This window comes from Stereum hirsutum (assembly GCF_000264905.1).
Source record: "Stereum hirsutum FP-91666 SS1 unplaced genomic scaffold STEHIscaffold_16, whole genome shotgun sequence".
NCBI lineage: Eukaryota > Fungi > Basidiomycota > Agaricomycetes > Russulales > Stereaceae > Stereum > Stereum hirsutum.
The window spans coordinates 1263465-1284360 of record NW_006763146.1 but is presented as its reverse complement, the minus strand read 5'-3'; the positions used below and the strand labels follow the sequence as shown (position 1 = coordinate 1284360).

Genomic DNA, 20896 nt, shown 5'->3' with positions numbered 1-20896 from the left:
CAGTTGTCTGAATCACCGTGAGTCGGTGTGACGCGTCCGTTGTGCTCTGGTCGAGTACCAAGTACGTGACTACTAGTCATCTCTACTGATACTATCGAGCTGCAGTCACGGCCACCATGAGTGCCGATAACTCGTCGACACCAGTGGATCCTAAACCTATTCGTCGGCTTGAACAATCGCTCGTCAATCGCATAGCGGCCGGGGAGGTGCGTGTCTACCTTCTGTCATCGCCCCGTGCCTACTCCAAATCCCAGCAGTCTTATTGTCCACGCCCAGATAATACACCGCCCAGCTTCAGCGCTCAAAGAGCTCTTGGAAAACAGTTTGGATGCCGGCACAACATCTATACGCGTCACAGTCAAAGATGGTGGCCTCAAGCTCATGCAGATCCAAGATAACGGTTGTGGTATAAAGGTGCCTGCACTTCTGTATACTGTTCCGTATTCGAAGAACTTATGGTGTCGCTTAGAAAGGCGATCTCCCTATTCTTGCCCAGCGTTTTACTACATCGAAGCTCGCTACGTTCTCAGATTTGTCTCATTTGACGACCTACGGCTTTCGCGGAGAAGCCCTGGCTTCCATCTCTCACATCGCCAACCTGACTGTGACGACCAAGACAAAGAAAGACTCCTGTGCTTGGAAGTAAGCGTGCAGTACTCTATGAAATTCTGATATTTCGATGTAAATAATTATTTTTCCTCTCCAGAGCCTGTTACATCGACGGAGAATTGGTCTCCGCTAAAGACGGACAATCGCCTGAGCCAAAACCTTGTGCGGGTAACGATGGCACTACGATTTTGGTATAATTCGCTGTCCACCTCTCAGTTACTGATAGCTCAATATATGCGCATTTTTTGCAGGTGGAGAACCTCTTCTACAATACACCTACCCGTCTTTCTGCCTTACGAAGCTCATCCGAGGAGTATGCTCGTATTCTTGACGTTGTAACCAAGTACGCCGTACACAACCCATTGGTGGCCTTCGTCTGCAAGAAGGTCGGTCCCTCTCCTGTCATATATGTATTGCTACTATACACGTGGGTACCAGGCAGGATCCCCATCGCCCGACCTTACCACACCTTCAGCATCTACGACTCCCACAGCCATCCGCTTGCTCTACGGCCAAGCTATTGGCAAAGAGCTCATGTACATCCATGTGACGCCTCCATCTGAAAAGAAGGGCAAGAGAAAAAGACCAAGCAAGGACGAAGACGACGACATCGAGAAGGAAGAAGAGACTGAACGCGAGAATGCATGGGAGGCGGAGGTGCATTGCACCAATGTCAACTATCATGCAAAACAGATGATCTTCATCTTGTTCATCAACCGTTGGTTCTTCTCTACATCTTTCTTCTCTGTTCCGCACGAATCTCAAAGATCCTGAATACATGCGCTCTTCCTAGACCGACTCGTGGAATCGTCAAGGATTAAACGGGCAATTGAGGCTGTGTATACCAGCATTCTTCCGAAAGGTTCCTCGCCATTCGTTTATCTCAGGTAACGGATTTATCTCAATATATACCAATGGATGCGAAAATTGATTCGTTTTATTGTGCACAAGTTTACTTCTAGATCCCACGACTGTGGACGTCAACGTCCACCCGACCAAGCGTGAAGTACATTTCCTAAATGAAGAGACTATCACAGAACATGTCTGCGACGCAATTCACAATAAACTGGCCGCCATAGGAGAGAGGACGTATGAATACCAGGTGACGCTGCAGCTCACCGACATGGCCTCTCTACGTACTGACCCATCGAATACACCTTAGACCTTACTCACCGGAGGACTTGTAGACTCCGACAAAGACAAGCAGTCCAAAGGGAAGTCCAAAGTTCGATCACCGGAAGATCAGAACGTTGCCAACGCCGAAGTCCTAAATAGCGATGCAGAGGAAGACAATAACGGCCCTGGCGCCGTTCAAGTATCTGCTCCAGCTCCGAAAATGCCGAGGAAGAAAACCTCATCACAACACAAAGTACGAACATCTGTTGCTGATCGGACTTTAGATTCGATGTTCCCCGTCTTGCATCCATCGACATCGCAAGGAAACCCTGTTCAATCACTAGCTGGTCATAGCTCGCCCACTGATGTGAAGGCCACTGATCCGGATGTGCCATCTTCGAGCCAACGTCCTGGTAAAGAAAGGTCGAAACTCATACCAGAGAGCATATGCAATCTACTTAGCGTTCAAGAATTACGACGAGCTGTGGCGAGCCGGAAGCATCAACGTGAGTGTCTTCCAGTCACTATATCATCGTCTCACATCTGATATGTACATGTCTGGCAGAACTCTCTGAGATTCTAGAAAAACACACATTTGTCGGGGTAGTGGATCTCGAACAGGAGCTTAGCCTTGTCCAGTTCAGCACACAGCTGTACCTCGTCGATCACGGTGCTTTGGCGTAAGCTCTTACTTTGAGACCAGTCGGTGTAAAGTTCAAGATACTGATTGTCCCCGGTCAATTTCAGGGAAGAGCTATTTTATCAGCTGGGTCTACGACAATTTGGCGATATGCCCCGGTTGAAGCTGGACCCACCAGCTCCATTGCGCCTCCTGCTTTCTACAGCGGTGGAGACCGAAGAAAGCACAAAGGGTACACAGCTAACAACGTCTGAGATTGTCGATGTGCGTCTTCTACTTTGGCCTCCTTCTGAGACCAAGCTAACTGATCGATAGGTTATAGAGGAGACGCTCATGCAACGTCGAGAGATGCTACTGGAGTACTTTTCCATAGTCATCACGGACGAAGGGATGATCGAAACGCTCCCAATGCTACTCAAAGACTATTCTCCGAACCTAGACAAGCTACCGTTGTTCCTCATGCGTCTTGGTCCACAGGTATGTATTTATCAACTTGATGTCGACCTACGAGTACACTGAAGCAATCTTCTTCACCACAGGTTGACTGGACCTCGGAGAAAGGCTGTTTCGATACCTTCCTTCGCGAGCTGGCTTACTTCTACACACCTGGTCCAACGCTCTCCCCCTCTGACGTCGCTGTTGACGACGAGAAACTGCTCAAGCCAAAAGAGGTCCAAGCAGAGAGGTGGCAAATCCAGCACACGCTCTTCCCTGCTATGCGTCGATATCTCTCCGCCCCGAAGTCCTTGCTGGCCCGGGACGTCGTGCAAGTAGCAGATTTGCCCAACTTGTACAAGATCTTCGAGCGATGCTAGAGTCGATACTTTGTGGTTTCTTGAGGCGATGGCCTAGTATTACGAAGGTTCAGACCCAGCCCTCTTTTTGGTCAAATTTACATCCATGCTGTATAATAATCAAGGTGCGTTCACGTAAGTCAAAAGGGAAATATTGCAAAATGCTGAATGAAAGCAGTCTAGACGATGCGTATGCGAGAGCGTGGTGGTACAATACAGTATGTATGCGGAGCATTAATGCACAGGTTAGTGTCAGATCATATGAAGCTATGGACATTGCGACAGGGTGAGACGAGCGTAAGTAATAGTAGAAACCAAAAAAAAAGTACCGCGTAACATATGGACAAAGAATCCAAAAATAAAAGGGCATAGGTTATATACGTGTCCGAGAACCATTGATACCGTTTATGCCATGTGCACCCCGCATCCGTAAAGCAGAAGGAGAGTCAAAGACGAAAGCATCCGAGTCCGAGCTATAGTCCGTATCATTGTCCGAGTCGTCCTGACCGAATGGAGCCATCCCATCTACGCGGAATACGTCCACGAAAGGCGTCTGCGGTACATCCGTCACGGGATCCGTCGATTTCGCGAGAATGGCCGCCACACGGGCTTCGAGCTGATGACTGGGCATAGCTTGGAAAGGTGGATTTCTCCTAGTGACGCTGTCCTCCTGGAAGAAGGTGCTCAACTCATGAAGGTTCTGAACTAGGTCGCCGAGGTCTTCGTCGCCATGGTCTGGGGATGCTAAGCGGATGATGTCGTCGGGCTGGAAGTCGACGCGGGAAGGACGGGAAGATATCTTGCACGTATCAAAGACGGCGACGACATTGGCACGACAGACCGATCGCATCTCGTCTGGACGAGCGACACACCATCCGGTCTCCTGCGGCACCCCGAAGACATCCGCGACTGGACCGGTGTCTTTAACGGTAGGCTTCGTGTGCATACTAAGATGCATGCTCATCCGAAGGACCTGTCTTGCCGGCAGACCGCCGGAGATCGTCATGGGCTCTTCCAAGACCTCCAACGCTCGAGGAGCCAGGTCGGTCTCCAGTAGTCGAAGGAGAGGCATGAGTAGTTCTGAGCCCAAGAGGTCTACAGGTTGGCGAGTTTCGCGTTGCTGGAAGAGAACCTTGAGAATCTGCAGGGAATGTACGCGCAGCCACTCCTCTTTGTTAAGAACAAGGCCGAGAAGAAGGGTCACGACCTCTGTCCAATGGTCTGAGCCATAGTGCTCGCGGAGGCTGGACACCGACTGGCGCAGGAAGTCCTCCTTGGTACGGAAGCGACCTTTGACGAAGGATGTCATGATTCGAGCGATACTCGGTCGGTCCTCTAGCTCTGCCAGTCTGCCGATATTGGTAGCGAACTCCTCGAGGTCCTTATCGGTCGTCTCTTCCGTCATCGCCCTCATGCATCGGGGAAGACAGGCGGTGTACAAGTCGCGGACACGACCTTCGGGTGTGTCTACGAGTCCATTCCCGGGAATCTTGGCCATCCGCTCGAGCATCTTCATAGTCGGTTCGTACGTCTTTGAGGAGCGCAGACCGATGAGCAGTGACGGCTGCAGTGTTGTGGATCCGATCCAGTCTGGAGGCTGCTGAGATAATATGAATTGTAGGGTGTTCTCATCCTTGAGATCCACCCGGGAAAGGATCGATTCGAGTAACGTCACGACCTGCAGGAACTCGCCTTCGACCGTCGTCGACAGACACGCGCAAGCACACCAGTACATCTGCGGGACGAGAGAGATGTCGAGTTCCTCGGTCAAAGCGAGGGAGTTGAGGGTCTGGATGAGCTCGGACGTGAATGACTGGATGTTTTCGTCGGGTGCTGCGATAGTGTTCGACAGCCGTCCAAGGAGGAGTGCCATGTCGGCTTGCGTGGCCGAAGGAACAAGAGCCCGGAAGATCTGAAGCGAGCGGAAAGCGATGGCACGGATGGAACAAGCAGTGCCCCACAACAACGCCAGCGATCCCCACTCTTTCGCCAGCTTTGGAGACAAGGGCTGTAAAAGCTTGAGCACCCGAGCGCAGAGCCACTGCATCTTGTTCTCCGACTGCGTCGCCGTCTCGTCCTCACGCCATATCTTGGAACCAATTTGGCGCTCCAGCTCTGCGACGGATGCCTTGAGGGAGGCACGAGAGGGATACTGAGACCGATCCGGGAGCTCGTCGTATCCGGGCAGCCAAAAGCGTATGACCTGGAAGAGCATCCGCCTCGCATGTTCCCGGACGAACGGCATACGGTGATCCAAGTGCACGAAAACAGCATGAAGAACGGTCGGCAACTGGTCGTCCGAGTCCCAATGGCGATCTAGCGCGATGTTCGAAAGGAAGAGCAGAGCGTACTGGCCCGCGCCCAACGACAACCTTGGCTGCTCCGCAAACAGGACGTCCAGATCTGACCACAGCTCGACGTCCTCCGCGTCCGGGACCGCCAGCTTGTGGTCGATGGTGGGAAGCATCCGCGCCGGTTCGATAACGCTGCAGAGGTCCTCGACGATATTGCGCCCGATGGCCGACTGCGACAAACAAGCGACGACGTTCTCCGCGCATTGAATGAAGGCGATACTGCCCACCGTCTGCGATTGCTCTAGGAGGAACCGAATGGCAGCATGCCCATTCGACTGATGGGGCGCGTCAACGAGGCGTGTCCAGAGCAGCAGAATCTGCTCTGCGTGTGACTGGGCGTAACGAGTCGTGAGCGCCATGAGATGATACAGCGCGATTCGGCCCTCCCGGGAGAGCGCAGACCTATCCTCCTCCATCAAATCGATATTCGGACTCCAGTACTCCAAACTCTGCAGGAGCACGGGTGGCAGACTCGCAGGGTCGAACATCTGAGGAAGCCACGTCGAGAACTGTGTGAGCACCGCGGCCGCTTTGTCTGGATGTTCCCCGGCGAGCACGTCCGAGATCATCCGATGATAGTGGAGGTATGTGCTCGGTGCGGAGCTCTCGATGGAGGACTCGTACTGCGAGATGGACAACATGCCGTTCGACTGTTCGTGCAGGTGCTCAAGGATATCGAGCGCCAGACTCCGGACGGCGTGTAGCGGGTGACAGAGGTTGAAGAGACCCAGGCAAGCGACCTGTTCGAACCGGAAACCATGGGTCTGCGAAGAGCAGAGAACGTCGGCGACGACCTCGAAAAACCGGACGTTGCTGTTATCGCTCTCCTTGGCGGTGACGAACGACCGTCGAAGAGCCTCGTCGACCAGAGTCGAGTCGCGCTCTCCGAATGCCAACAACGCCTTTAACGCTCTCCTATAATCCCCAATCAATTTAATTGTCGCGATGAAAAATACCAAATGTTCACGCACTTTCCGCTCGCCTGGATGGAGGTATCCAGCGAAGCCAGTATCGACGTAAACCGCTCCAGCGTCGACCTCGGATCCAGTGCCTTCGGACTATCCAACGAAAGCATCTCCGTCGGCGAACCCGACGACATATCTGGCGGAAAATACGCCTTTGCCTATTAAATTCCACCGCAATTCCTGTCAGACTTGGACAAGATAAAAGGCGAAAGGCAAAGCTTCAAACGCACACAAAGCGCCGCCATGGCCCCAATCGCAGCCTTGCTCAACATCTTCGTCTCCTTCTGGAATATCGCGACCGCCTGACCCTTATCCGCCGGATCCACCACCGCATTCGTCGCCGCCCTCTGCATCAATATCAGCCTCTGCTTCACGTTCTCGGACTGCCTCCCGACCTGACACCACTCCTCGCAAAGCCTATAAAGCGACAGATGCATCCCAGGTGGAATGAACCGGTCCGTATCGTTCAGCGTCGTCAGGCCGTCGAACAGCCGCTCGACGGTGCCACAGAAGTAACGTCGCAGCTTCTGCAGCTTGAAGTGGTCTCTCGAGTCCGGGGAGGTGAGCACGGCCTGGGTATTCCGCACGAAACGCAGGACAGGCGAGAGCGCAGCCTGACGTCCGCTAGACCGCTGATCCTGCAAATAATGCGCCGTATAATAATAAATCCTCGCGACCGCCGTGAACAGCCTTTCCTGCCTCCTACCCCGTTCCGCCACAGACGTCACACTCGCCTTCATCCTACTATCATCAAACAACTGCCGATGCGCCAGCAGTCCCAAATCGTCCAAGAGCTGTGGATATCCCCTCGAAGGCAAAGAGCTAATACAGAAAACGGCGGCATCGCGGAAATACGAATGTTCCGAGTCGAGGAAAGGCGCGAGGTATCGCACCAAGCCACGCGTCGTCGTCAACTTTTCGCGCTCAAAGTTGACTTCGGACGGCGCGCGGGAGTGTTCGCGTTGGACGAGAGCGGGTCTGTGGTCGGGCACGGCGGCGATCGAACAGAGCACTTTCGTCCACATGTACCATTGGCCCGTCAACAGCCTCTGGTCGAGCGAATTATTCTTCGTCGCGTCCTTCTCCCCACTACCACCACCGCCACCACCACCACCGCTTCCTGCGCCTGGCGCTTTCCCGGGGATGGGTGGCGGGCGGGCGATGAGGCCCGCCATGAGTGCCATGGTGGGATGAAACCGCGATGTAGCGGCGACGAGTGTCTCCCTGAGGATCTGGAGCGTAGCCGGGGCGTGTTCCGTTCCATCCATGGTGTAGACATGCATGAAGCCAGGATAGATCCACGTCCATATCGTGCGGTCCCTCGTATCCTCGCTGTCCGCGATCCGGAGGAAAACGTCGGTCTTGGTGGATTCCCTCCACTGTTTCAACCTCTCTACATCTGCCGGCTCGAGAACATGGTCGTACCCATCCAGCGGAACCTTCTCCGGCCCCCTCCCATGAAACATATCCACGATCCTCAACTCCACCTGGCCCGCACCACCCGTCCTCGGCCACAACCGCGCAACCAACAAACCCAGCATCCTCATCACCTTCACGCCCACCGTATAAACCCCCCTCGAACCATGACAAAGCAAAAACAACGCGCCCGCCTCACTCTCATCCATCCTCCTCCTCACCCTCTCCTTCTCCTCCTCCTTCACCTCTCCCACCCTCCGCTGCAACAACTCATGCACCCATCCGTCCAACAGACTCACCCACAAATTCAACAGCCTACTATTCTCCACCACGAGTTTCGACCCCGAACCCTCCTGCGCAATCGACCCCGGATCGAACAAGAACGCCGCATACTGCTGTAACACCGCCGATGCGGTCTCTCCATCCGCAGCCATGAACCTCCTGAGCGCCAATACCGCCGCCTCGCCCACCGCGGGCTCGATATGTATGATCCCCCTAATCAACATATCCACCGCCTCGTTCGTCGGCAACGACGGCGTATGCAAACATCTAGGCCATGCCTGGAAACACGTCTGCAAGAGACTAATCTGCGGCACGAGCGCATTCGAATACGCGACGGCTCCATCCGGATGTCGTCTTATAATATAATTATGCGTCTCTTCGTAGCTCGGATTGAGGCGCGTCGCGAGCCACTGTTCGTCGAATATCGACATCCTCCCTATCGCATTGGCGCACGAGATCGCTACATGGCTTAACACCGTCCCCGTCCGATCGAAAAAATCCTGCATGCCGGGTTTGGACAGGAGAGCCTGTGGCATGAAATCTGACGAGGAGGGATAATCCAACCACGACGGCGCGCCCGCGAAATCGGGACTAGACGGCCAAACCGGGATCGGTTCTTCCCTCTCCATAAGATGTATAGTGAGTAATATCGCCTGGACGGCGATGGCCATTCTTTCGGGGGAGAGTATAGACGATGCGTTCGTCGGTTGTGATTTCATGCCTGATTCTTGGAGGAGTCCGAGCGTGATGTCGATTCCGAAGTCGAAGTGGCGGGCAAAGGCGAAGTGGACGATGTAGATGAACGGTTCGAGGTGGTCTTCTTGTGGGAAGATGGTGAGTCTGTTGGGGGGGAAGAAGTGTTTGAGGAGGGACTCCATTTTCGATGTTGAGGTCGATGCAGATTCGCGACAACGAAACATGTATGTCCAGATGAGGCGCATCATCCCGTTCATGACGGGGATCCGGAATGGTTTTTCCTAATAATATATAAACGTGAGATGTTTATTCCACCGAGGTAAACCCGAATCGTACCTTGAGTTTGCTCAGTCCAAATTCGAAGCAAGACTGCCAATTCCGGAGAAAATACTCCGTCGGCGCGACACAGAGGCTGACGACGACGAGGGGATACGCGACATGCCAATATCGAGGCTTGCTCGCCATATCCCTCGCTTTTGGATAGATGATCTCGATCGCCTTTGCCCATTGCGGATGGTTAACTTCCGCTTGTGCGGTCTGTTCCCATTACCATCAGAACTGCAAAACTTAAAGAAAAAAACTACCCACCTTGGCGACAGGATGCATGAGATGGACCAAAGTCTCAGCAAAGGCGACTTTGAACCGGAACCCATGGGCATTATCAAAACACTTAGCGAGTGCCTCCATGAACTCTGCGCCATCTTCGAAGGCTTCTGGTGGCCATACCTACATTCCCAGTCAGTATAATTCCAGATTCCCTCATGAGGAGCGACCGACCTTGATCTGGACATGCTTCAACCCCCTAACCAGATTCTCATACTTCATATCCGCATCCTTCGGCACCTGTCCACTCGCCACCGGCTCCAACTCGCCCAAAAACAACATACTCACACTCGGAAACCTGCCCCATCCCATCATGTAAGGTCGAAATCCACAAGTGACCTCCAAAGCACCCACATACCTCGTATTCGCCAAATGTCCCAACAGCGTCGCATAAAGCTCCGCATTCGTCCTATGATTCGCGCTCTGCGCCAATAACTTCAAATCCGGCCTCCTAAACTGCTCAAACGTCGTCTCCTCCAAACTATACCCCAAACTCTCTCCCAGACCGCCATCGACCCTCGCCGCCCCGCCTCCCAGCGCTAGTCCCATCCCACCCCCAGAACCCGAACTCCCCGCGCTCAGACTCTGCATGACCGCTATCAACGCCCTACACATGATATATATCGAGCCCAGACTCTTGCGCTCATTGAGTATAAGCGGCGCGTCCTGCGAGCGAATCCCGCCGCCGTTGTTGTTGTTGCTGTTGTTATTGTGGCGCGTGGTGGTAGATGCGGCTGAGGGCGATTGGCCGATGTGAAAGCGTACGATGTCGAAGGAGACGGGCTCGTGTTGTGTTCTGCGCCAGCGCATTATGGAGTCTACGACCGGTTTCGCGTTTTTCTGACCTATACGACCGAGTGTGGCGAGGATGTCGTCGAATTTGGGGTCGATGCCGGGGCCCATGAAGTCGGCTAGGGGAGGTTCACCTCGATCCTGCCATCGCATATTAGTGTAGAACAGCAAAAATAGTGGAGAGAGACGCACGAGAGGCTGCCTGAGAAAAGTGTCCATCTTCATCTCTGCCGCGCCTGCGAACCTGAAAAAAATAGCATGAAGCGCATACTCGGACGGCGTCCTCGGATCGAGCACGACGTTATCCTCGTCCGGTTCGACGAGCGGAGGCGTGTCCGTCCTCGAGCCAAAACTTCCATGGAAAAGGTCTGGGACGGGAGGGACGGGTGGTGGCGAGGTCGAAGCTCCATGTCCGAAATTAAAACCATGGCCATGATCGCTGTCCGAGTTGTGAAAGATCGATCCTGAATGGGAATGCTGTGAGCGCACGGTAGAGTGGCCTCTCTGCCTTCCGTTCGCTGCTCGTGCGTAGCGAGCCTCGTTGGAGCCGGGTGTCGGTGGTCGATGATTAGGCGGGCTGTTCAGCTCGGACGGCCGTCTGGTGAAGGAGTTGGTGGGCACGTGCGCCAGGGATGAATTGGAGCGGTTGAAGGGGTTCTTGAGCACAGGATACGCGCTGTGGTCGAGGGGAGGAAGGGGCGGGGGGTCGACGGGGGCAGCCTTTGCGGCGGTCTTGAAGGCATTGCGGATGGACGCGAAGGAGGGCTTCTTTGTGAAGGGGGAGGAGGTGGTGGTGTTGATGGAGGAGTGGGTGGAGTGTGCGAAGGGCGTGGACGGCTTGCGGGGGAGGTGGCGACTGGCCGACGTCTGCGAGTCCTCCGACGTGAGCGAGTCGGTGCGGGCGTGGAAGTACGTCCGGTCGGCGCGTTCGGGCAGCGCAATGGGCGTGATCGCTCCCGTCGGCGACTCCTGCCCACTGCTCATTCCCCCGCTGCCAAACCCATGGCCGAACGCTGCGTTCGCTGCAGTCCGTCCGAACGGGATGGGCGTCGAGTGGAAGTCCTCCTCGTCAAAGTCTGTGTCGTCCTCAGCTTCAGTCTGCGCAAACACAAGCAGTCGACGCACCAGGAATAGTGATCTGAAACCCAGACTCGGACATCACTGCACACTCAAGAAAACAGTAAAGAGAAGAAGAGGCCCGCTCTCAGCCAAGTAGCAACGACGCCTTCGCCACTTCGATCGCCCCGCTACCCGGCACTCTGGCTCCCGCCCTTTTTCACTTCCTTTTCTCGTACCTCGCAGAAACATATACTGTATTCAGTCCTACATACGCCTAAATGTATTTTTACTCCCACTCCGCACATCCCTTCTCCTCTCCGTCCGCCCACCTCTCCCCTTGTCCGCCCCTCCCTCCCCACCCTCTCCCCCGCCCTTCTCCATCCCCGCCCCGAACCGCTCAATACCCCGCTTCTTATCCTCCCGCCTCTGCACCGCCGCCTTCCCGATATGCTTACCCGGCCCTTCGTCCATATCCCAGTCATCGTCCCCACCCCCACTCTTGCTCGCTCGAGAGGACGGAACCCAGGACATCTCGACTCCTCCGTCCGCTTTGTGCACGACCTGTTCTTGGTGGTCGCGCGAGGATGATGCGTATTTGCCTTTTGAGCTCTGACGACGTTGGCCGAACGCTGCGTCTGCGGAAGATTGGGCGCGGGAGGAGGAGCCTTGTTGTGTGCGAAGGGGGACCATGCGCACGGACGGTTTCGCACCTTGTGGTCGTGCTTGTGGTCGATTCTGCGCTGGCACGAGGTCTATATGACAACATAAAAACATTGAGTGACAGCACGAATGAAGAAGAAAGAAATACGAACCACCAGCCTCACTACTATCCTCGTCACTCTCGCCCTCCTCATCCGACGACCCTTTCTCACTCTCTTCCTCCTCCTCCTCCACCGCCGTCTTCCCTCTCCCCCATCCCTTCCCAGTCCCATCCTCACTACTATCGCTCTCACTGTCTTCCTTCCCTCCCCTCGCCACCCGCTTGTTATCCTTCTGCGCGACCGTCGAAGGATTGAGCAGCGCAAACTCTCGGCTCCGCTCGTCGACCTGATATTCTGGATCCTGAAACACCGCACTGAACCTTGGATCGTTCAACAAATTATCCTCCTCCTCCTCTTCCTCGCCGTTCCCATCAACCTCCATCGTATCCGCCTCGCCCTTCCTCCTCTTCTTCCTCTCCGCAGCCTTCATCGCCCTCTCCTTCTCCTTCCTAATCTTCTCCGCCAACGCCCTATTCACCTTCACATCCTCCCCACCCTTCTTCTTCTGGTTCTGGTTCTTAGGCGCCCTAATCCTCCCCTCGGCAAGTTTCTCCATCTTCGCCTTGATCGCCTTCTCCCGCTCTTCTTCATACACGTACGGATTCGCAATGACGCGCGCGGCGTCGTAGAGCTTGAGCGAGATGAAGTGGCCGTGCATGTATGGTTTGAGCGCGGCGGTGCCGATGAGGTGATCCAAACCGAGTCTATCCGTCGCCGTCGTACAATACAATCCCATTCAATACAAATCCCATTCAGTCCAAACACAATGAGAGAAAGAAAATGAAAACGCACTGAGACAGTTCCGCCCTCGACACAAACTTATAATCCTCATAAACCCCCTTCGTCCCGCCCGCGCCCTCCTCCATCTCCTCCGTCAGGTTCTCAAGGAAGGAGCACCAGCGCGGCGCCGGCCCAAGCTGCGGTATATAATACGTCGTCATCTGGATGCCTTCGTTCGCGGTCAGGAGAAGGCCACTGCCTGGGACGTGATGTAGGTCGTTTAAGTCGTTCGCGGGTGTTAGCGAGGTGAAGTTCGTCGATGGCTACACCCAAAAACACACGCATCAGCAAAACGAGGAGTATAGTTAGAGCCCACGAAAGGGACTCACCGACCCCCTATCCCAAATCTTCACCACCTTCCTATCCGCACTAATCACCAACCCCTCCCCCGCCATCCTCGCCCCGCCCTCCACCCAGCCCACCTTCTTCACCGGCAACCCATACCCCTGATCCTTAACCGCATACGCCCTCGGACTTCTCACATCATAAAGCAACGTATGTCCGCTCGACGTCCCGACCGCATACGAGAGCCCGTCTGAGCGCGACGAGAGCGCCGTTACCGATACCGCCATCCCCGCGCCAGAAGGGTCGTCGACGCCGGGGAGTAGCGAAGACGAGAGCGTACTGGAGTTGACTAGACGAGAGCGGGGCAGGTGCAGTGTACCGACACTGCTACGCGATCGCGGATCCCAGAATTCGACGGTGCCGTTCCCGTCGATCCCAAACGCCCAGAGCCCATGCACCGGATTCACGTCTATCGCATTCACGCCCTCCACGCCCTCTCCCAACACCAGGGGATTCAAAAACCTGCCCTGCTCGAGATTGAGCCGATAGACCTCGTTTCCGGACGCGCCGAGGAGGGCGTCGCAGGAGGGGTAGTGGTATGCTAATGCGCGGCCGAAGCGGGGTATGCGCGTTTTGTAGTGCAGGCCGCCTTGGGTGTGCAGTTCGAGGGTGCGGTCGGATTGGAGGTGTAGCGTTTTTGTCCAGTCGTCGGAGAGGATCTAGGTTTGAAGGGGGGGTTCAGAATGTTTATATGTATGGTTGAGACTTTGAGAGAACGAGAACGGAGGAGGTCATGCCCAGAAGTATATCGAGAATACACCACGAAGCGGCAAATGACATGGCTGCTACAAAGAAGAAGAAACACACACCTCAAAATCCACATTCTCCGCATCCGAATGCCTCTCAAACTTCAAACTCAACTGTCCCAAATCCCACACCCTCATCTGCGGCTTATACGTCCCCGTCGCGATCACATGTTTCCCGTCCCGCGTCGTCTTCACCTTATTACTCGCCTCGGGAAACTCAAAGTGCTGGATGAGCTCGATGGAGCCCTCGACGTGCTCCCGGATCGCGCGTTTGCCTTTTGCTTTTACGGCGCGTTTGCGGGTGAGCCAGTCGGGGAGGGAAGAGGAGGAGCCGGCGGGGGCGCCGTTGACGGTGTAGATTTTGACGGAGTTGGGGTCCAGGGAAGAGACCATGTTGGTGGTTGCTCAGTTCAGTTGGACCGTAGACAGAGTTGAGCGGGTTAGGGCTCGTGATGTAGAGTACTTTTCTAGGTTCGAATGGAGAGACACAGGACGAGAGAGTAAGCAGAGAAAAGAAGCTAGTATTACAGCCCGAGACTAGATAGAGCAAAAGTACAGAGCAAAGAGCAGAACGAAGTCGAGAGAAGAGTAGAATTTCTGGAGAAAATGCTTGGCGGGTCGGTGTGGCGTCGGGTCCGGAACCAGTACGATGGCGCTGTGGCCCAACTTTGTATGCGAACTCATGCTAACCGTATGCACAGTAACTATTGTAAGTTGAGGTAAATCGGCATGGATCGGGGGTATCGTAAAATTGTACATCAACCACGCCATATAAGCAAGAACCACAGGTCAATAGACTTTGGAGTTCGGAGTGTCCCAAGAAGTACTCATGCAAGATTCGGAAAGCAATCCTTCAGAATCCATCCCCCATATAAGAAAAACTCGCGTCTCCCCATATCTTGCTGAACGCAGTAACTTCATCCGGAAACGTCTCAAACATCTGTGGATAAATCGAGGCCCATCTGTCCTGCACGTCCGCCGCCCCTTTACTCGCCCCGGACGCCACGAAATCGTCCCAAAAGTACGGGTACCACCCCGCCTGCTCCCAATCAATGATCCCAACGACGTGCCCATCCTCCACCATAATGTTCGAAGGCCCAAGGTCTCCATGCGAGAACACCGGCGCCCGTTCAAAGTCGAACGGAAGGAGACATTCCGCCTCGTTGCGAGAGTACGAGATGTGGCGACTGCGGGAGACGTGGAGGAAGTATTCGATGAAGTCGCGAGTGGTACGGGCGTCGTCGGGTGTGCAAGGGAAGCGCTCCAGGAAAGAACGGAAATAGTCGTTCCGCCAGGAGCCTTGAAGAGGACCGAGGGAGGTACGGTGGGTGCTCAGTCCGGAGAGCTGTCCGATGAGGTCTTTCAACTCCTCTAGGATTACTCCCTCGGTCTGTGGGTTTAGAGTGGGGAGAATAGAACCGAGAGTGCTACCGGGAAGGCGCTCCTCAACGATGTACGTCACTGGCCGGGGTCCTTGTGTCTCGTCGACGAAGGTTGCATAGACGGTGGGTACGCGAATCGTGGTGTTCTCTGCGACGTATCGTGTTGTGGAGGCTTCGACGAGAGAGACGTCCGTGCCGAATTTGACGATGAGTTTTACGCCGTTCAAGGCGACGTCTAGCACTCGACGAGTCGGGACGGAGTGACTCGAGTACATCAAGCTCTGGTCATAGTTGAGCACCGCCCCTTTGGATGCAAGAGACTTTACGTCTGCTAGATCAAGATGAGGACCCGAAGACAGAGGTGGAGGATGGAATAACATATCGAAAGGTCAGGGGATTCAAGAGAAGCGAGTTAGACAGAAGGACGATGAGAAAGTGAGGGGAGCATCTCGTAGCATCTGTGCCTTTAAGGCTTTTCTTTCGAGCTCTGTCGTCATAGTTTTAACTTTTACGAGCTCCAGGATGGGAAGGCTGTTTACCGGTGTGAGACAGGGTGGAGTAGATGGCTGCAAAGCTGTGACACGAATCTGAGCGCTTCAAGGCTTCATGTCCGGCTACCACCGAGAGCGGGGAGCTGCGGAGTGCGAAAAGATAGAAAGAAGGTTCGGTGACGCGTGTTCGCTACCGAACCGGATTTGGCGGTCACCCTCCTTGAGTCAGACACACTTGCAAGCTTAGGCCTCTCCTCAGTGAGGGATACATGCGCGACATCTTTCTGGTCTATTGGCAGCTGAATTCCGTCCTCTTTATACCAGAATCGTAAACTGCCACTACGCACCGTCAATCTGTGCAGTGCTCCCTAGTCACACGTCATCCCCCCCTTGGGACCCGAACACTTTGGTCTCGAGACCGTAGATTCTCCTACGTCTATCTGCAGTCTTCTGGTCACAGCTAGGAAACTCTAGCCCTCGTTATCGTCGCAAATCTTTGGCAACCAATCGCGCGCTGTCTTCGCTGCCGTTTGCTAGCGCCACCAAAATGATGCCCGGTACGTGAATTCCGTGCCATCCCTGACTCTTCTCACACTCTCCTCCAGGCTCAACCACAGCAGTAGAGACATGCTCTCCGCACCCACAAACGCCTGTCAATCACGGTACAATCCAGCCGCATACAGCGTCGTCAACACCACACGAGGTTCTTATTCTTACCATGTTATAGCCACTGTATCAGTATGCCTGACCTCAACATCACCTTATAGCTCCTTCTAGAGTCGAGGATAAATCACTTACTGCGAGCCTTTGCCCCCTCTAACGTACCTATTGGCAAACTCCCCGAGCCTTGTCATGACTTCTTTCAGGGCAGATGCTTCAAAGGCCAACACTGCTCTCGCGTGCATGTGTCTACCAAAGACCGAGTCAGTAAAGTTACCACGGATACTACGTCTCTTTTCTCTGACAAAATTTCCATCGTCAGAATCGCGATGTATGCTTCTTCTACCTTCATGGGCGCGGGACGTGCCCAGAGGGATCTGAGTGCCGCCGGTACCACCTTAAAGCGGAAGATATCGTGAGTCAACGGGAACAATGACTCTAAATCCGAAACTCATTCATTGTCCAGGTTCACGTGCAATGGCCTAATATCAGGCCGCCACCTGTGTCTGAACAAAGGCCCGCTCCAAGCGAGACACATCCGGTTCGTCCCCTGGGTCCTAGTGTCAGTTATCTCGTAATGATGGTGAAACAATAGCCGGCACACGCTGAATTCTTTTGTTTGATCAGAACCAACAACAATTTCCCATCCGATCAGCCCTCCTTGCCTTGAGCCCCTTACACCAAACACCATTTAAAGGGATCATCTCTCAGCAGCGGCCAAACCCCCTTCCCCTTCCCCCTCGCTTCCGTCAACAACCTCCGCCGCCGCCGCCACCACCACCATATTCCGCTACCACGAATATCCTCTCCCCCTCACACTCCGACTCTCTACTGAAGAACTTTATCGCCGAAGCTCTTCAGCAAGAGCCTCGCCCAACGTCGCATATCATGCCTCCTCCCGAGAAACCCGGCAGTGTCCAAGTGTGTAAAATTCTCCTCTTTTTGTCACATCTCCTTGCTCATGATACTGCAGCAGACAGTCCACGAGCTTCGCAAGCGCCTTGAACAAGATCCGCGCTCCGAAGAAGTCTGCCTCAATTACCAGAAAGGCCGCTGTGCTTGGGGGGACCGCTGTCATCGTCAGCACCATCCCAAGAGAACGGCGACTGAAGCGAAACCTCCCACGCCAACGATACAGGTTAGTTAGTTTCAGCTTGGTTGAACGAGTGATACTCATCTTCAATATAGGATTTGTCGGGTCAAACTGCTCGAAAGGGCGCACCCCAGGCGGATCCTTCGTTACAGTTAGCTGTACAATATCCACATGACTCGCCTGCTCGCAACGTCCCTACCACCAACCAACCACTGATATCAACGCAAGCGCAACCTTTGCAGACCCCTCACTTCAATAATAATGTAAATAATTCTCCCCGTACTATCCGAGGAAGCACAATCCTGAAGATTCTTACGCAGTCACCCCCTTCGTACTCGCCCCCACACGACCCCGCCATCACCGCCATGCCGCTTCCACACGACCATGAGCGTGCACAAGTCAAGCTTCCTGTCAGAGCGCCACCACCGACCCAACATACAGGGCCTGCACAACACAACCTACGACAAGATCCATTTCCACCTCAGCCTTACACGGCCGATCATCTTATCCCAGCGCCGAAACTCCAGCGACCGGTTCTGGACAGCAGTCAGGTATGCACTTTATTCTTGGTGTGACGTTCTATATGCTCACATACAGTAGCGTGACGCTCCTCCACACCTCTTCAAGAGGAACGATGGGCCGTTCACCGGACACCCTGCGATAGTACTTGGAGGTGGATACAACGGCATACAGTCCGGCCGTATTCGCAGCGCACCCCAAATCCCAATCCCTCGCGGCACCCGCGTCCCTGACGGTGTATGTTTTGAATGGGCCCGTGGTCGGTGCTTCAGAGACACCTGCAAATTTCGCCACCATATCAGCGAGGAACCTGCACCATCTACGGTGAGCGAAGTTAGTGAATCTCCTTGCTTCTTTTATCTCCTTATGCTGACTACTTTCGAAACTGGCAGGTTGCTCAACCATCTATACCTTCTTCCGAACGCTCCCAACCCCAAGCTCGAGCAACTTGTTCTTCGGCCCCTGAACGGGTAGTACGATCTTCTTCGCCGAGATCGTCCGCTCCTGGAAGTTCTGTGAGTCGTCGAGTTAAACCCAGACTTGGCTTCTTTCCTAATGGGTGCTCCCATCCATATCAGACGGGAGCCGTGCCTCCCACACGGCCGTCACCTCCTGAGACCGTCACTATTCCTGTCCATGATTACATGCGCGTTGTTCTCGGGCCCGGATTCGATGTTCGCAGTGTCCGTACAGGGACTGAGTCCAATTGGGTCGCCTTGTCTAACGTCCCAGCCGATGTCAGCCAAAGTGAACTCGAACGAGTTCTGACACCGTTCGGTAAACCAGTCGAGGTCAGACTTCGGGAGAAGTCCGTTCGCCCAACCGCCTCATACAGTGCTGTCGTCCAGATGGAAGAAGCGAGTCAAGTCAGTGCGGTAGTCGAGGCTCTCGACGGCGTAGAGATATTCGGAGCACGTATCCACGCACAAGTCTCCCTCGGTCGAACACGCTACCACAATCAGCTGCGGAACCAAGCCATCCATATCTCCTGGGAGGTCCCTCTGTCTACCGGGTATGCAGGCTACGACACGCCAGAGGAAGCACAGAAAGCAGTCACTCTGGCCGATGGCTTCACGATGCGCAAGCAGTATTGGGTCACCGCATCCCTCTACGAAGGTATCCCGGTCGTCGGCGCTTACAACGTTCGCTTCACGGGACTTCCTCCAGACGTACAAGGCAAGGATCTGGCCCCTTTTGGCAAGACGGAGAATACGATGTTCGAGCGACCAATCGCCCCGCTCGCCAATTTCGGTATTCCTGCGGTCCAACGTCTTCTATCAGAATTAGGCCCCATGTCCTCCTTTGAAAACTCGCCTGCACCATACAAGAACGGTCTCGTGCGCGCGTGGGCTCTCTTTGAGACGCCGGATGTTGCCAGCGAGGCCTGTCGACGCAATGGCATCAAGCAGAAGGCGCTAGGCTACCAGAGGATCACCGTCCAGAGGGTGCAGTCTGTTCTCTACGAAGTTCCCAGAGACATTTACTCCCTAATCAGCGAAGAGCTCCAAGCACTTCGCAATTCGTTATGGCAGAATGGTCCGGGTACACACATCCATGTCTTCAACAAGAACCCTGGCATGGACAGCGTCCAGCTCAAGCTCGTAGCCGAAGATTCCGTTACTATCCGACGACTGAAGGCCGATATCGAGGTGATGGTCAGGGGAGAGCCAGTGGAGCAGGATGGTAAGAAGGTTTGGGACCCGTTCTTTTCACGTCCCGATGGGCAGGCGTTCTTGGAAAACACTGAAGCGCGACACCGCGGTCTCCTCGTTCGTGCTGATCGGTTACGAAGGACCATCAGGCTCATCGGACGGCCTGAAAAGCGTGCCCTGGGTCAGAAAGCCATCGTCGCCAAGTTCAACACTCTCACTTCGCAGAAGGTATTCTCGATCCCGCTCGACGGCCACGTTCTGACACTAGTGATGCGCGGTGCGTTCAATGCGTCCTCCAAGAAGCAGGGCGTCGAGACGACCTGGATGGATATTTCTCAGCGGAAGCTGTTCGTACGTGGAAGTGCCAAAGGATTCCAAGAGGTCCAGGCCATCGTTCAGAGGGACATGGGTCATCATGCGACGCCTCCCGCTCAGGCTCACTGTCCCGTCTGTTTTGAGCCCGCAACGGACCCAGTCACACTCGATTGTGGTCACTCATGGTGCAAGGCCTGCCTCGAAGGATATCTAACTGCGGCTTCAGACGTTCAATCCTTCCCGCTTCACTGTCTTGGTGACGAGGGCAAGTGCTCCCACCTCATTCCAACCGTCGTTGCACGCAGGACCCTTTCACCGAGCGGGTACGATACACTGGTGCAAGCTGCGTTCTCCTCGTACATCCACACTCGTCCCGACGATTTCTATCACTGTCCGACCCCCGATTGTCCTCAAGTCTACCGCTCAGGCCCACGCGACTCCGTCATTAGCTGTCCTTCCTGCATCTGCGCTATATGTCCACACTGCCATGTCGAGTATCATGAAGGGGTAACTTGTGCCGATCGGGAGGATGGTTTGGATAAGTTGTTCGAGGAATGGACGAGCATGCACGATGTGAAGAAATGTCCGGGATGCAAGGTGCCGATTGAGAGGAGTGAGGGGTGCAACCATATGACGTGCACGAGGTGTCACACGCATACCTGCTGGGTCTGTCTGGAGACGTTCCCGCAGGGGAAGGGAATTTATGATCATATGAGGAGTGCGCATGGGAGTATTGGGGTGTAGAGGCCGTGTTGGGGTTTGCGCTGTTCTATGGGTGTCGTTGGGGATGCATGGTACAGTTATGTATATGTACGAGTATCGTTTC

At 54.5% G+C, this 20896-nt stretch overlaps 5 protein-coding genes across 5 annotated transcripts; 2 read left to right on the top strand and 3 right to left on the bottom strand.

Annotated features, from left to right (window-relative positions):
* Positions 1-116: 116 nt before the first annotated feature.
* STEHIDRAFT_161483 (DNA mismatch repair protein MutL) lies at positions 117-3180 on the top strand (the record flags this gene model as incomplete). Its single annotated transcript, XM_007309016.1, has 13 exons — positions 117-206; positions 277-414; positions 470-642; positions 707-800; positions 861-995; positions 1048-1327; positions 1403-1496; positions 1561-1711; positions 1772-2231; positions 2291-2405; positions 2473-2629; positions 2681-2842; positions 2905-3180. The coding sequence occupies 13 exons, from the start codon at positions 117-119 to the stop codon at positions 3178-3180; spliced, it is 2325 nt and encodes a 774-aa protein (XP_007309078.1).
* Positions 3181-3355: 175 nt separating this feature from the next.
* STEHIDRAFT_103687 (uncharacterized protein) lies at positions 3356-11344 on the bottom strand. Its single transcript, XM_007309015.1, has 8 exons — positions 10460-11344; positions 9834-10408; positions 9650-9773; positions 9461-9598; positions 9209-9409; positions 6709-9153; positions 6485-6636; positions 3356-6428 (listed from the first exon to the last, which is right to left on the bottom strand). The coding sequence occupies exons 1-8, from the start codon at positions 11249-11251 to the stop codon at positions 3533-3535; spliced, it is 7323 nt and encodes a 2440-aa protein (XP_007309077.1). The 5' UTR covers positions 11252-11344; the 3' UTR covers positions 3356-3532.
* A 246-nt stretch (positions 11345-11590) lies between these two features.
* Positions 11591-14351, bottom strand: STEHIDRAFT_134370 (uncharacterized protein; the record flags this gene model as incomplete). The annotated part of the gene is made up of 4 exons (XM_007309014.1): positions 11591-12791; positions 12880-13130; positions 13197-13871; positions 14022-14351. The coding sequence occupies 4 exons, from the start codon at positions 14349-14351 to the stop codon at positions 11591-11593; spliced, it is 2457 nt and encodes an 818-aa protein (XP_007309076.1).
* A 460-nt stretch (positions 14352-14811) lies between these two features.
* On the bottom strand, positions 14812-15720 carry STEHIDRAFT_161481 (kinase-like protein; the record flags this gene model as incomplete). Its single annotated transcript, XM_007309013.1, has 1 exon — positions 14812-15720. One exon carries the CDS (start codon positions 15718-15720, stop codon positions 14812-14814), a length of 909 nt encoding a protein of 302 aa, XP_007309075.1.
* A 963-nt stretch (positions 15721-16683) lies between these two features.
* On the top strand, positions 16684-20814 carry STEHIDRAFT_161480 (uncharacterized protein; the record flags this gene model as incomplete). The annotated part of the gene is made up of 10 exons (XM_007309012.1): positions 16684-16754; positions 16814-16906; positions 16984-17053; positions 17119-17412; positions 17468-17629; positions 17680-17847; positions 17905-18135; positions 18185-18427; positions 18496-18618; positions 18682-20814. The coding sequence occupies 10 exons, from the start codon at positions 16684-16686 to the stop codon at positions 20812-20814; spliced, it is 3588 nt and encodes a 1195-aa protein (XP_007309074.1).
* Positions 20815-20896: the final 82 nt, after the last annotated feature.